This window comes from Lissotriton helveticus, chromosome 9 (assembly GCF_964261635.1).
Source record: "Lissotriton helveticus chromosome 9, aLisHel1.1, whole genome shotgun sequence".
Lineage (NCBI taxonomy): Eukaryota > Metazoa > Chordata > Amphibia > Caudata > Salamandridae > Lissotriton > Lissotriton helveticus.
Window position 1 is genome coordinate 1290383285 of NC_136070.1, and position 16893 is coordinate 1290400177.

General features: G+C 50.9%; 1 protein-coding gene across 1 annotated transcript in view; it reads left to right on the forward strand.

The window, feature by feature from the left end:
• Positions 1-6501: 6501 nt before the first annotated feature.
• LOC144782520 (zinc finger protein 783-like) overlaps positions 6502-16893 on the forward strand; it is a 63020-nt gene continuing 52628 nt past the window's right edge. Inside the window, exons 1-2 of the mRNA XM_078661927.1 lie at positions 6502-6681; positions 9767-9893. Of these exons, the coding sequence (XP_078518053.1) occupies positions 6658-6681; positions 9767-9893 (151 nt within the window). The 5' untranslated portion in view covers positions 6502-6657. The remainder of the gene's footprint in view (positions 6682-9766; positions 9894-16893) is intronic.

The window sequence follows — 16893 nt, forward strand, 5'->3', positions numbered from 1 at the left end:
GACAATTCTCAAACTCAAATTGTTGATGGGCTGTAATTCTATGAAAATAAATTATTTGTTCCTTCCAAGAATCTTTGAATGTGTGTACTGAAATGGCATCACGGTTCGCCTACTTATGATACCATCTAGGCCCTGGGACTTTTTGTCAACCAATTTTATAGTTGGTGTTTCCCCTTCAGATGGTTGTACTACAATCATGGTGACCATCAACTCTTAAACCAAGATGACACATTTTTCTGCAATGCCTAAAAATCCAACTGCTGCTGAAATGGCTCTGATTTTTTACTGACATTTTTCTTCTTCATGGTCTTCCAAGTAAGAACATTTCAGCTTGTGGTTTGAAATGTATTTAAAGTTGTGGAGTTTTTGTGCGAAAGACTATGCACAAGGAAGTGGCGGAGTTGGGCATTAGCCGTCAAGGCTTAACGCCTCACTCTGCCACTTCAGAAACACAAGGCTGCCCCATATTTACAAGGATATGGTGCAGCCCTGCATTTTCGGCCTGCTTTGGCACTACACTTAGTAGTGTAGTGCCAACACCGACACCCTTGCACCATAGTGCAAGGGTGTCTGCATGCAGGGAAAGATTGTTTATGTATAGAAAGATCCCCCTTCCTACACATAAACAATCTTTAAATGCTGTTTTGTAACTTCTATGCATGCTGCTTAATGCTGCACACATGGAAGGGCAGTAACAAAAAGGCTTTTTTTTTAAAGATTGTTTATGTACAGGAAGGGGGACCTTTTGCTTTTTCCATGTGTGCTGCCCAGGAGAAATAATGCATTCCTCATCGTTTCGCCAAATTAAGACCAGGGGCCCGATGTACGACCCATTTTTGCATGCGCAAACGGTTTTGCGAACCCGTTTGTGCATGCAAAATCCTATAGTCCATGTACATAGCCTATTTAGCGACTCTCACTTTTTTTGCAACTTGCTAAATAGGTTTTGCGACTCGTGATTTTGAAGGGGCGTTCCCTTCCAAATAGCGAGTCTCAAAACCATGTACAAATGTTTTGCGACCGCAATTGCGGTAGCAAAACACTCGCAATTACCACCTACTTCAAGTAGATGGTAATGTATTCGCAAATCGGAAGGAGGGGACCCCTTCCCCATTGCAAATCCATTCAAAATAATTTTTTATGGGAAACGGGCTGCATTTAAAGTAAAACTGCTTTATTTAACAGCAGTTTTATCCCAGACATGGTGGCCTGCTGAGCCCAGCAGGCCACCATCCCTGGGAGGGCTGGCATTCCCAATGGGCTCGCAAATTGAGAGAGGCTCATTAATATTAATGAGCCTTGCAATTTGCAACCCCATTGGGAACCGCAAACAGTGTTAAACACACTGTTGTACATTTAATTTAGCGCCTCGCTATTTGCGACTGGCAATGTGTCGCAAATTGCGAGGCACTAAATGAAATGGTCATAGATCTGGCCCCAGGTTTCCCCTGGTCTTAATTTTGCCGCTACCTCCTATTTACACTGCCCTTGTGAATAGGGGCAGCTTCAAAATCAATGGGTGTCGCGTTGGATCGCCCACCGCAACACCCACTGCCCACCCCTTTCACACCAAGCATTGCGTGGAAGGGGTCTTATGTACAAGGCAGCCTTAAGCCACGTTAAGAGGCTTAATGCTGCCTCGTAAACAAGGCACAGCCCCATCGCTACCACGTCATAAAAAGTGACGTTGTGGTGGCGATAGGGACTTGTACATATGCTCTCAAGGTATTTAAAGAGCAAAGACCCTAGGTTTTCATCTGCACAACTGGAGACTGGACAAATTGAAAGACTGAATAAATGTTTGGGAGAATACCTCTGTTTTACTACTGCTACGCAAGATAACCAATGAGACTGATTCCTTTAGCTAAATGTGGCTAAAATAATTACAGAAACTCCACTAATGGGTTTAGCCAACGTTTTGCAACTTATGGATCTTTTCTTCGAAACATACCTGCCCTCAGGATGTCTCCCTCCTATCTGGAGTTTCGTAAGCAATTGAAGACCTTCTTGTTCTCCAGATCCGTCGCAGCTTAATCCGCTTCCCACTGATCCTCGGCTATCTAGCGCCATGAAACCGTTTTCGGTATAAGAGCGCTCTATAAATATTTTAAAATTCAAATTCAAATTCAAATACAGATATTCATGATCAGGAAGATTCTGTCTCAGCTGCCAAGAATTTACTTCACCTCATTGAACAAATAAAAATAAGACAAGATGACGGGCACAGAATACTAGGTCCCTTTTTAAAAAATAGTAGACATGATGTGGTCACATTTAATTAAGTTACTAACCTCTATCCACCATCTAAAACTGACTACAAAATATTAAAGTTCCTCGCCGAGCCCGGGGCCAAAAACCCAGGTGAATCCCCTTGCAAAACCCGGCTGTTTTGCGATAGGTAATTTCGATGTCTCCTCAATATGTTTTGGGTCCTTGTCTGCTGCGGGTACTTGACCCACCCACGCGAGGGGGGCACCATTTTTATTGGGAGACCTGGGGGAACGCTGGGTGGTAGGAAATTTGTGGATCCATGCAGATTCCAGAACTTTCAATCACAGAAATGTTAGGAAAATATGTTGTTGTTTTTTTCAAAGTTTGAGGTTTGCAAGGGATTCTGGGAAACAGAACCTGGTGAGAGTCACACAAGTCACCCCTTCTTGGATTCCCCTTGGTGTCTAGTTTTAAAAAATGTACAGGTTTGCTAGGTTTCCCTTTGTGCCAGCTGTGCTAGGGCCCAAAGTCCACAGGTAGGCCCATTCCTAAAGACAAGTCTGTGCGTAGTGGGCTTTCTGCTGCCATGGAGGATGAATTGGGGGAAGGGGTGTTTGCCCCAATATGCCCCCAAGGGGGGCAAAAAGGGAGTGGCTATTCTTTTTGGGGGGGGCATTGGTATGCCCATTCTGGGCAACCCCCACACATAAAGTGGGCTTCTGCCCCCTCCACCGGGGGCAGATCAGGGGCTGCTGGGGGGGTAGAAAGGCTGTGGTATTTTTGGGGGAGGTGTGGGCATTGGCATGCCCATTCCGGACTGACCTCACTCCTGAATTAAATAAATATATATATTTCCTGAGGCCTAGTGGGCTCTCTGGCCCCCAGGGGGCAGATAAGGGGCGATTGCCCCAATATGACTCCAGGGAGGGGCAGAAAGACTGTGGTAATTGTTTTTGGGGTGGGGGCATTATGATACCCATTCTGGGCAGCCCCCACCCCCCCATCATAAAAAGAATCCCTGGTGCCTAGTGGACTTTCTGCCCCCACCACCCCCGGGGACATATCAGGGGCTACTTCCCCTGGGCGGAGCAGAAAGACTTGCATTTTTTTGGGGGTGGGGGCATTTTCATGCCCATTATGGGCATCCTCCACCCCAACATCAATATAAAAAATCCCTGGTTTCTAGTGGGCTTTCTGCCCCAAGACTGACATTTATCTGGTGGCATGGGAGCATTGCCGTGCCCTTATTGGGCAGCCCCTACCCCTTCATCAATTTTTTTAAAATCCCTGGTTTCTAGTGGGCTTTCTGCCCCTTGGGTGGGGGAGGGGTCAGAAAGACTAATGTCCAAACAAATATGGGGGAGCAAAGGCCCTTGCCCATGGGACTGCTCCCCCCTCCCTGGTGCTAGTGGGTGGATCCCTGCTTGGGGACCGCCCTCCTGGGGTGATCCCCAAGCAAGGATCCACTAGGGAAAGGTACCATTGGAAAGGGGAGTTCAAACGATACATCTCCCATCCGTTTCGGTGCTCGGGACTGAGATAGTCCCACAGCACCGAAAATAAAACTTAGTTTCTGTTTCATTGGAATTACGATAACGCGCCTTGGTCGTGATCGTCATTGCAAGGAAATACAAAAATTGGCCTGGAGAGGTCGGGGAAGCTCTGCCCCACCTCCCAAGGCAAAACTAAAATGGGAAATCGCTCTGCTGTCTGCAGCAGAGGGATTTTCTGAGCATGTGCTCATGATGGAATGGTTCCGTCATGAGCACCCAAAGGGTTAATAGGATTAGAAAGTCTTGACATGCTAGTCAGAAAATGTGATATTACTCACCTTTTGATGGTGTACTAGGAAAAGGTGTGCTTGCATAATCAAAAAACACTGATACTGAATCGACCTTAAGAGCATTTCCGGTAAGCACCACCATTTATGGATAATTAGCGTTGAAGGATGTCCTGCTGTGGGACAAGGAGAGAAGAAAAGGAGTTATCGCAAAACGACCGGCCAGATAAGAGAAAGCAGAAGAAAACAAAGAGTGGAGCGGTGTCCATATAAGGAAGGAATCCAGTGCACCAGAGTGGAAAATGATGCAAGACGCAAAGCAGGAATCAGAGTCTGAAAGAGAGAAAAAATAGAAGCGTAAACCAAAACAACTGAGCATTTGTGAGGAAAGAAGTACCCAACAGCCCACATAGCCAAAGAGACCAAACCACGGAGGCGATGTGTTCTGCAACGCCATGGTCTTTAGTGTCTTGGGTATTATAATGCAACAAGCTTTTCACGGATAGGGGGCCTCCCGGCAACTTGGTTATTGCGGAAGATGAATTAGAAGCATTAAGGGAGGGCACGTTTAAGGGGAGAACCTTTCCTTATTCTCCCCACTTCACTTAGGAGAAGAGCAGCAAGAGAGCTTTGATCTGAGGACATGGAGGGGACCATGGGTAGAATTCTAATTCTAGCCAATGGCCTTTTACGAAGAGAAGCTCTGGTGACTCCCAGGGAGGTGCTTGGCCAAGACCCTGTGTAAGGAGACCCTGGCAGAGGATCCACTGGATACCCTGCTTGCTTCTTCCATTGGCCCCTATAGCCTGCGTCTGACCATCAACTGATTCTGAATCCCTCTAAAACTGAATTCCTCCTCCTCTCCTCCTCACTTTCTCCTTCCCTGGTTCAATCATGGATGGATCAGTTGAATCTACTGAACACTAAACCGATCATTGCCGACAGCGCAAAATCCCTTGGTGTCATTCTCGACAAAAAACTCAACCTAACCCCCCACATCAATTCCATTGCAAAGTCTGCTCGATACCATCTGCGCCTTCTTTGGGGGATTCGTCGCTTCTTCCCAGTGCATGACCTTAAAACCCTGGTCCAATTGCTGGTTCTCTCCAGACTGGACTGCTGCAACTCTCTTCTGACTGGCCTCCCCAAATCCCACCTGTCCCCCCTTAGATCTGTTCTCCACTCAGCGGCTCGTTTCATCTATGGGGCCAAAAGAAGTGACCACATCATAACCATTTTATCCACCCTCCGTTGGCTTCCCATTGAGGCAAGATCTATCTACAAGACTGCCTGTATTACCCACAAAGCCTTGCACTCCTCCTCTCCCCGCTACCTGGTGAATAAACTGAAACTCTCTGGAGGCTCTAGACCATCTCGTAATGCGGAAAATCTACTGCTTGAACCTCCCACTTTCAAGAAGGAAAGATTGATGGCACAATCCTTTTCAGGCAACGTAGTGAGAATCTGGAACTCCTTACCGCCTCAGCTCCGGACCACCGCCTCCTCCCAGGCCTTCAAAAGGGACCTCAAAGCTCTCCTCCTTCAAAGACACTTCCAAATGTAATCCTTGCCCTCTCTGTTATCTGAAGGAAGACCTTCCATTATAGGAAATCCTACTTTCCATGACAATGGTGGTGCTTTCCCTGTGTGCTCTGCCATTTACTGCAGTATTATCCTTGTACCTGTGTTTGGTGCTCTTGTAACATGCACCCGTCACTTTCTCTTGTAACTCACTGTTTTCTACCTCTTACATTTTGTTTGCTGTTGATACTTGCACAAGTGCCACCAGTGCCTACGTAACGTTTGTTCTTGTGTTTGAGTGTCCTCCTTATATTGCAGCATTTCACCTCTGCTGGTACTTTGTTCGCTTTTGTAACCTGCACACGTGTCACTCTTTCCTCCTGTAATGCTCCGTTTGCTCCTCTTGTACTTTGTTGGCTCACGATTGTCACTTTTGCCTCATGTCATGTAACGTTTGCTTTTGTAATTTCTTCACTTGTAATGTTCTCATGTATCAGTTCTGTTCCTATTGTGAAGCCTCTGGCGCCTTCGGGTAAAGTCCGCGCGAGATAAAAACGCATCAAATAAAATAAATGAATAAACCCTCGAGTGCGCGGACAGCCCGGGCCTCCCCTCCCCCTGACGCGCACTGAGGGCCCGAGCCCCGCGCTCGCGTGTGCGGACAGCCCCGGCCTCCCCTCCCCCTCTCCCGGGCAGCACCGGGGCCTCGCCTGGGCCGCCCCTGGGAGTGTCCCTCACTTCCGGGTGTGTACATATCGCTCCCGCGCGTGCGCAGTGAATCGCTGCACTCCAAAGCGTGTCTTTCTCCTGCGCGTGTGTAGTGGACGCGCATGCGTAAAGTTGACGCGTCCATCTGCACCACGTAGTGTCTTCTGCGCGTGCGTAGTGAGGTGTATCCACGCGCATGCGCAATGTTAACGCGTCTACCTGCGCCGTGTCGTGTCTTTTTACTGCGCATGCGTTTCGGTTGTTTCGCGCATGCGCATCACAGGGTCTAGTGTTGTCTACAATAGGAAGCTCCAGCAGGAAGCGGCCTCCTCCTCCTCCTCCATTCGTGCCCCCCCAGCCTCTTGCCCCCTCGCCCATCACTGACCCGTCCTCGCCCCACACCGAGGGCCTGTGGAAGGGAGACCCCCTGCAGCAAGATGTCAGAGGCGGAAGTGCGTCAGGTGGGTCCGCATTTCATCATTCGCCCTCATTTCATCCCTCCCTGGGGACTCTGCTGGGGCCTGCACATTCTTAGACACCTTGATGCTGAGCCCAGATCATGCCATGTTCACAGCTGCCCAGGGTTCAGATCGCCATGCGTGACACTTTCATCGTTTCAGTGTAATTATGAGTGACATACAGCGACTATGAGTGACATTCAGCAACTATGATGACATTCAACGACTATGAGTGCATTCAACCACTATGAGTGACATCCAACCACGATGAGTGCATTCAACGACTATGAGTGACATTCAACCACTATGAGTGACATCCAACCACTATGAGTGATATTCAAGGACTATGACTGACATTCAACCATTATGAGTGACATACAGCGACTATGAGTGACATTCAACGACTATGAGTGCATTCAACCACTATGAGTGACATCCAACCACTATGAGTGACATCCAACCACTATGAGTGCATTCAAAGACTATGAGTAACATTCAACCACTATGAGTGACATCCACCCACTATGAGTGATATTCAACGACTATGACTGACATTCAACCATTATGAGTGACATACAGCGACTATGAGTGACATACAGCGACTATGAGTGACATTCAACGACTATGAGTGTCATTCAACGACTATGAGTGACATTCAACCATTATGAGTGACACTGTCTCACAATCTAAAATCAAGCAATGAAAATATTAGAAATTATACTCATTTGAGCAACGAGAAACTCTAAGAAGATCTTAAAACTGCTGCAAAGCACCAGAAATGGAAAGGTGCTAACCTACTGCCTTTGTAGCCTGATCGGACTGTTGAACAGATGTGAAACCAAAAACAAACAAATCCTGCGCCCACCAGGCCTCTTGGCTCCTCACGGGCAATCAATCAAATTAATAAACATCATGCAACAAAAAAAGCAAACGTACAGCAGACATGCAGGTGACTTTGACTTTCAAGATTTGCTGAACTGAAACATGAACATGACATGCACTAGAAATAGAGGGACTCTTTTCCTGGTTATTGGTTATTTCTATTGCATTATGGAGGACGAGACCTTCTCCTTTTACCCCTACTCTCCCTTATTGATGTGATTTACATGACATGCATTAAACATGTAGTTGACATACAGTGGAGCATGAATGACAGCGAGTGAAAGAAACGCGTGAATGCCATGCATTGAAACCAGAATGTTCTGCAACTAAACCTACGAAAGATATGTGCTGAAGCGCAAATGCACCTTATATTGAAACAAGAATGCCATGCATTGAAACTTCTGAACGGTAGGCAATGAAACATGAACGGCACACCACATGGATTGAAGCATGTGAGAGACCCAGCGAGGAGCCTGAGCCAGCCTCACTGACTGGCGCTGAACTCAACTTTGTGCAGACTGCTAGTGTCTGCAATGATGCACACTACTAGAAACTGAATATCCTTGCTGTCCCAACCACTTCAGTGCACTCTGACAGGTCATACATTGTTTGTAGCACTTTATAAAATCTAGATGTAAATAAATATATAGGCACCAGTTTAGCAGCATAAGTTGTCACATGTTTGGCACAATAGGCTATGGATGGATTTGTCTGGTTGGCACAGTCCCCCAGTTGGTTTGAACAGGACTAGTAAAGTAGGCAGTAGACAGTTTCCTTTTTTTTGTCACAACATAGTTTGCACATGGGCAGCACAGTACATTGTAGATTCTTAGCTCTGTTTGGCACATACATCACTTGTAGGCCTTACAGAAATAGGAAAGGAGGATAACACAGATGCATCTCATCAGGTTGCCACGGGGAAAGCAGAGAAGAAGGTTATCATAGATGCATCTCCCACAGGCTGGCACAGAGATAGCCGTACCGGTGAACAGAGAGACAGCCCAGCACATTGGTACAGAGATAGGCAGAGAAGGTGACCAGAGTGACAACCCAGCAGGCTGGCATAGAGACCTGCACTTCTGCCCCCTTGTCCCATCTCTTCTGCAAACCTTGTCCCCTTCTATACAGCAAACTCCTCTTCTGCAATGTACTACTGCTCTGTAGCTTATTATCCAACGAAATTGCACGTACTGTTGATCTTGAACGAATGAACCAGCAATTCAGGCCTCCTAGGATCCAAACCTGTGGTTTACAGGTCTCTGTGAACACTCAACCCAGTGAGCTACCCTGAAGAAAGTTTAGCAGCTTTGCAGAGACATATGGGAATACAATGATATCCAGATACACACCAAAATTAGAATCTTCATTGCACCCCTACCTCCTCCACAAGGAGACAAAGTAACTACACACACAAGGCAATTTTTTTTTTACAGTTTCTTATAGCGCGAACTAGACCCAAAAATATCCGGTATCAGAAATATTTACATGAGCGCCAGTTTTGTCACAGATGGACACATTCATTTTTGTTAGGCACGGGGAGATTAAGTGATTCGCCCAGAATCACAGGATGTTGAACATCGCTGCCAAGACTCAAACCCCGTTCCCCTGCTTCAAGGTCGACCGCTCTAGCCAGAAGGCTACACCCTCACCCCATTGATAACTAAGTGTGAAAAAAGCAGTGGTGCATCATGTATTAAAAAGTGCAAAGCATTTGGATGTGAATTATATTTGCTCATGGTACTGGATATATGTTTGCAGCAGATTAATGACAGTATCAGTAATAAGTAATAATGTGTGCAAACAGGGTTTGCATTCTTTATCACTACTTGTGCACCAGAATTTACCACCAAGATTCATCTAGTGTAAAGTGCTTGTGCAAATGTAGGAGCGAGCACAATTTGTGTTTACTCGTAATAGATTCCAGCGGATTGAGTGACAAGAGGGGAGGAACGGAGATGGAAATGCAAACAAAAATGGGGTAAGAGGGAAGCTGAGAGATACTGAAAGTATTTAAGAAAGAAAACAAAGGCGAGGTAGAGGATCACTCCCAGATATGACAACAAATGGGATTTGTTAATCACATTTGGTTTGACAAACCTAGATCCTTTTCGATCAAGACATGTATTTTGCCAGATCTATGTTGTGTGTTTATCTTAACTCCATGACTGAATTTGCTGAGTACTTCATGTTATATTTTCTGGTCCAGGTCCAGGCTGCGTTCTATGAAGCGTCCGCCTATTTCTCGGAAGAGGAGTGGAAGCTTTTGCATGATTGGCAGAAAGGACTGTACAGGAACGTGATGAAGCAGATACACCAAGCCTTGACCTCACTGGGTATGGCCTCATCTCATCCGCCTTATCCACAAGGTTTACTATGTTTGGAATGTTTTGTTTGTTCACCCAGGATTCTCATAAGATATGAACATTGATAATAAGGTTGTTATATAGCAGCTACTGTTTTGTACGCAGACTGGCTTTTTCTATCTACAAATATTTCATTTGGAGTGTGAATTTGATGGCTATTTGGTCACTTGTTTATTACTTAATTGTTAATTAAATTACCATTTGAAGGGTCTGTTTTATTGTTAATATGTTACAAGTTCATTATTGATTCTGAACTTGAATATGTTTGGGGCTATTTACAAAGGTAACGTACAATTGTGCGTAGTTTGCATGTGCAATTTACTCTTACAGCTGCAAGATCTCCTTGCAGCTGTTGGCGTTTCCTTCGATGCGTTCGGCTAGTGCACTTTCGTGATGTCTCTCACTTGCTGGAGGTAGTGCCAGAGTGCAGCCATGTAGGTGGTTTGAAATGGAGGGGTGGTTTGTGATACATAACCCCTTCGACGCTCATGACGAGCTCAGCTCGTCATGAGTTACGCCTCTCGTACGCTCATGACGAGCTGAGCTCGTCATGAACCGCGGGTTTTCGCAAAAGTCAGCGCACAGCGGGAAAATGCGCCGCACGCGTGGGGTTAATGAATTCCCTCAAAGATAAATGGGCATATGTATCATAAAACCGTTTTGCAAGTCCTTAATAGCGATTTTTAGCAAATAGCTATTAAGGACTCGCATTGTATGTAGGATTTGCAACTATAATTGCGATTCCTACATATTCCTTAATTGCGATACGCAATTAAGGAATACCTTCCCATTAATTTCTATGGGCCTAGAGGCCGATAGGAATAAATGGGAAGACATTCGCAATTTGCGAGTACCCATTAAGTACTCGCAATTTTCAAGGTGCAAGGGTGTCAAAAGGAAACCCTGTTGCACCACTGAAATATTCATGTGTGCAGATGTGGCGCATATACATGCCCTAAGAAACATATACAGTTTAGGATGCAAACAGCTACTGTCAAGGGATTTCTGGGCTAAGACTTACCGCATTCCAGAAGTACTCTAAATCTATCAGCCTGCCGCTCCCGTACCTGCATGCCTCTCTGTATTAGTCTAAGGTAGATAGGTCACTTTTCATACACCATATGGCTTATCTGATCACGCCTTTCAGCTTCTATGTCCTGCACTCTAGAAGCACTTTACATTTGTATTTTAAGCAGAGCACTATCCCACTGTCTCCGTAGTAGGGCTCCTTTTTGCACTAGCTGCAGATAATTAAGCTGCTTTCCATCTAACGGGAGCTCAATCAATTAACTATAAGGCTTCTATGTTTAAGCCCTTATTTAATGCATCAGTTTTAGTATTTATCTACAGTAAAGTCTTGTTGGACAGGCCGCATGGTCGGGCTGCCCCCCCTCCCCGCAGTAGGACCTGGACCCTGGCTCTCCCTGCATCCCCAGCCAGAGTCCCTAAACGACCACCCGAAGTACCCTGCAATCCCTCCACTACAAGACACCAGCCCCGGACCCAGCTGGCCCGGGTCACCATCCACACCACGACATCGAACCGGCCGCCATCTTGGGGCACTGCAGCACGAGGCCGCGTGGCCTCAACTCGACCCTAACCCTGGGCCCGGCCGGCCCCGACATCGGGGCACCAACCTCCCCCCAGGAGGCAGAGTGACCACTTGGCAAATCAATGGGAGAAGGAATCGTCAACGGCTCCCCTCCGCCAGGTGTCGATCACCCCCGGCCGCCCTGGGCGCTGGCTCCACCCCCCTGCTGGGTGTCTGGACTCCCTCATCCCGGACCTCCCGGCCCCCAGGCGCGAGGGTCCGGACATCAAAGGGGACCAGACCTATAACTGGGGCAGTGCCAGACCAGGAAGGCAGTTGTATCCTGGAGTCGAGAGACCCGAGAAGAACTCATCCGTGACTGGCCTGCTGGCGCTGCCGCGGCCCTCTGCCTCGTGAACCCATCTTGGCCTGCTGGCGCTGCCGCGGCCCTCTGCCTCGTGAAACCATCGACTTGGCCTGCTGGCGCTGCCGCGGCCCTCTGCCTTGTGAGACTACCATCTTGGCCTGCTGGCGCTGCCGCGGCCCTCTGCCTCGTGAAACCATCGACTTGGCCTGCTGGCGCTGCCGCGGCCCTCTGCCTTGTGAGACTACCATCTTGGCCTGCTGGCGCTGCCGCGGCCCTCTGCCTCGTGAAACCATCGACTTGGCCTGCTGGCGCTGCCGCGGCCCTCTGCCTTGTGAGACTACCATCTTGGCCTGCTGGCGCTGCCGCGGCCCGATCCACAGACCCTCCAGCTCGAGGATTGTGAGCTCGCCCCTTACCACTACCTGTACCGATCCGGTACCAAGACTGTCCCGCTACCCCCTTTCCCTACAGAGACTAGAAGTGAGAGGACCCCCGGGTCCGAGATATCCTGTATCGCTGATATCCTTGCCTTAAGAACCTTATATAAAGCATTGAACTCGACTTGGTGTGGTGCCTGTTTGTGGGGAGGGAGGTAACTTGTCTGTACGATCACCGGAGACGGTCCCCCTCGGGGATCTCTCCCTCAGTATCCGGCCGACCCTCAGGGTCCCCGTCTAACATTGGTGGCCAGCGACGGGATCCGAACCTACGCATAATCGTACAGAAAGTCACCCGAACCACGACACACGACCACCATGACAACAGAGAGCGGAACAACGGAGAAATTCCAGATGGAAAAATTGGAAGACTACAACCACCGAGAACTGAAGCAATATTGCATGGAACTTGGTCTCCCAACCACGGGTCTGAGTACGAAGGAAGACTTCAAACGAGCCCTAGAAACCTGGGCGGAAACGGGTACGGCCGTACCCCGAACACAAACGACCGAAACGAGCCCCGCACCAACTAAAGAAAGAGCGGGTCTCTCCCTGGAAGAGATCCGAGAAAGAGAAAAAACCAGACTCCACGAATTAGAACTAGCCCGACTTCGCTTGGATGGAGAACTCAAGCTGGCCGAACAAAAAATAACCCTGGAACACTTACGGCTCAAGGAAGAGCGAGAAGACAAGCAAAGACAGAGAGAGCTAGAGGAAAAGAAACTAGAGTACGAACATGAGCGCGATCTCAAAGCACTGGAGATCCAGAAACAGAATAAAGACCTCGGGCTCCCCGAACGACCGACCCCGTCTGCCTCGACCGAACCCAAGGTTCACATCCCCAAAGATGTCATCCGGGAATACCACAAGAACGATGATATACAGCAGTGGTTTAAAGCCTATGAGGTGGCAATGACCTCCCACCGGATTCCCCGAAGCGATTGGGGAGCCGGATTATGGGGGAGGTTTGTCAACGAAGGGCGGGACGCCCTGCTGCAACTCCCGGACCAGCTGATGACCTCCTACGACCACATGAAGGCCGCCCTCCTCACTCGATACGGGCTCACACCTGAGATGTACCGCCAACGGTTCCGCGACTGCAAACGGATTCCGGGTACAACTTGGGTGGAGTACGTGAACTTTTTTAGCCGAGCCTTCGAGGGGTGGATCAAGGGCAACAAAGTAACCACCTACGAACAACTCTTTGACCTTATCGTATGGGAACACCTGTCGAACAACTGCTTCGTGGAGCTCCGGCAACACCTCCTGGACAGTAAGCTAACCGACCCTCGACAACTCGCCGTCGAAGCCGACCGGTGGGAAAGCACCCGAGTTGGCCGGAACGCACCCAGCGAATTATCCAGACCGTATCGCCCCCGAGGGGGAGGAGGGAGTCAGGGTCGGGGGAGAGACCCCGGCCCCTCGTCACCCCCCAGAAACCCCTCGACCCCGGTTGGCCGAGGAAGCCCTGCCGTCCGGGCCGGTTTCCGGGCCAACATTACGTGCCACAGGTGCCAGCGACCCGGCCACTACGCCAGTGATCCCAACTGCCCAAAGAATCCGAACACTACCCCCCGCCAAGTTGCAGCGGCGGCCCTAGGGGAAGAACTAATCCCGGAAGACCAAGAAGAGTACGAGACCGATCCCTCTGAATGGGCGCCCGCCGCCATGGCACTGGTCTGCTTAGGGGAGAGAGACATGATTCCGCGGGCCCCCCTTCCCGCCAACACCCAGAAGTACGGTCAATGGGTCAACATTAATGGCCGCCGGGCGGAAGCCCTCCGCGACACCGGGGCCAGTGTAACGGCGGTCCGACGCCACCTCGTCACTCCCGACCAAATCTTGCCGAACATTCTTTGCCCTGTCCGATCAGCCGACAACTCCGAAAGCCTATGCCACATGGCCTGCGTCCCCTTCGAGTGGGGAGGAGTAACAGGGATGTTAAAAGTAACTGTCCGCGATGATGCCCCCGTGGACTGCCTCCTAGGAAACGACCTGGAAAGCTCTCCATGGGCAGCTGTCGAACGGAGGGAGCACCTGGGGATGCTTGGCCTCCCCGAATGGGTCTGCGTCACGACCCGGTCCATGACCGCCCGCGCGGTCCCCAGCCCAGAAGAGCCCGAGTGGCCAGAACCTCCTCCCGCGCTCATCCCAGAGGAGGCCGCCCCAGGAGCCAGTCCATTGACCCAAACCGAAGAAGGATCCGACCAGCTTCGGGACGTCCCTGACCTGGCACAATGGCGGCAGGAGGGAGGCCCCACGCAGGAACAATTCCGGGCCGAACAGAAAACCTGTCCCTCTCTCGAAGGACTCCGGCAGCAAGCCCTGGCCCAGAGCACCGGGGATACCTCGGGGGCCCACTGGATCTACTGGGACCAAGACCTGCTCTACAGCGAGCAGAAAGTGGCGGAACTAGGGGCCAGTCGGGTGCTGGTGGTGCCCCTTCGCTTCCGAGACTTCCTCCTGAACTTAGCCCACGATGTCCCCCTTGCCGGACACCTGGGGCAGGATAAAACCTACGACCGCCTGGTGACCCATTTTTTCTGGCCCCACATGCGAAAGGATGTCACCAACCACTGCAAGGCCTGCCCCACCTGCCAGGCCAGCGGAAAAAGTGGCCGAAAAATCAAAGCACCATTGCAACCCTTTCCTGTCGTCACCACCCCGTTTGAACGAGTGGGAATAGACATTGTGGGGCCCCTCGACCCTCGAACAGCCCAAGGACACCGGTTCATCCTGGTCCTCGTAGACCACGCCACTCGCTATCCCGAGGCCATCCCTCTTCGGACGGTGACGGCCCCCGTGGTGGGCCGGGCCCTGATGGGGATCTTCTCCCGGGTGGGGTTCCCCCGGGAGGTCGTCAGTGACAGGGGCACGAACTTTATCTCCAGATATATGAAGTCTCTTTGGCAACAATGCGGGGTCACCTACAAATTCACGACCCCCTATCACCCGCAAGGAAACGGACTGGTCGAGAGGTTCAACCGCACCCTCAAGGGGATGATTATGGGCCTAGAAGAACCCCTTCGACGCCAGTGGGACGTGCTACTTCCCTGCCTCCTGTTTGCCTATCGGGAGGTCCCGCAGAAGTCCCTCGGCTTCAGCCCATTTGAACTCCTGTACGGGCACCCCGTCCGGGGCCCCCTCAGCCTAATCAAGGAAGGTTGGGAGCAGCCTCCCCAGAAAACTCCCCCGGACATCTACAGGTACCTCCTGGCTCTCCGCAACCAGACCCGGCAGTTCCGAGACACCGCCAAAGCCAATCTCGAGGCCAGTCAGGAGGACATGAAGAGGTGGTACGATCAGCACGCGTCCTCCATTGAGTTCGAACCGGGACAACAGGTCTGGGTGATGTCCCCGGTTGAACCCTGTGCACTCCAAGACCGATGGTCCGGGCCCTTCAAGGTAATCGAACGCAAAGGGCCCGTCACCTATTTAATCGACATGGAGACTGCCCGGAACCCCCTACGGGTCCTCCATGCCAACAGGCTAAAACCCCATTTTGTGCGATCCGAGCTCAGCCTCCTGATGGCTACCGATAATGGGACAGAAGAAGACTCCGAACCCCTTCCGGACTTACTGAGGGCCTTCGAGCAGGATGGCTCAGTGGAAGGGGTCCAGCTCTCCGAGGCCCTGTCCCCGGAGCAACGCCAAGACTGCCAAACGCTCCTGAGGCGGTTCGCCTCCCTGTTCTCCCTCACCCCCGGAGTCACCCCCTGGTGCCTCCACGATGTGGACACCGGGGACAGCCCTCCTATCCGACACCGGGCATACCGCGTACCAGACCGGGTACGAGCCTGCATCCAGACCGAGGTGTCCAAAATGCTGACCCTGGGAGTGATCGAACCCTCAGACAGCCCCTGGGCAAGCCCAGTCGTCCTGGTTCCCAAGGCGGCCGCCCCGGGCGTTGCCCCTGAGCTCCGGTTCTGCGTGGACTATCGGGGGCTGAATGCAGTTACCAGGACCGACGCTCATCCCATCCCCCGGGCCGACGAGCTAATTGACCGGATGGGGGCCGCCCGCTACCTGAGCATCTTCGACCTAACAGCGGGCTACTGGCAGATCGGCCTCACCCCTCGGGCCCAAGAACGATCCGCCTTCTCTACCCCAGACGGGCACTACCACTTTAAAGTCATGCCCTTCGGCATGAAAAACGCCCCGGCCACGTTCCAACGGCTGGTAAACCAGGTACTGGCGGGCCTGGAAGACTTCAGCGCCGCCTACCTGGACGACATTGCTGTGTACAGCCACCAGTGGACCGACCACCTCCGCCACCTGCGGGAGGTTCTACACGCCCTCCAGCAAGCCGGGCTCACCATCAAGGCCAGCAAGTGCCAGGTTGGCCAAGGGTCCGTGACCTACCTGGGACACCAAGTGGGAAGCGGGCTAGTGGCTCCTCTCCAACTCAAGATTGCTGCCATCCAGGCCTGGCAACCCCCTACGACCCAAACGGAGGTCCGGGCCTTCCTGGGGCTCACCGGATACTACCGGCGGTTCGTGAAGGACTATGGCAGCATCGTGGGGCCCCTCACAGAGCTCACCTCCAAAAAGGGCCCCAAAACCGTCAACTGGACCCTGGACTGCCAATCGGCCTTCGAGAAACTAAAGACCGCCATGTGCACGGCCCCCGTGCTC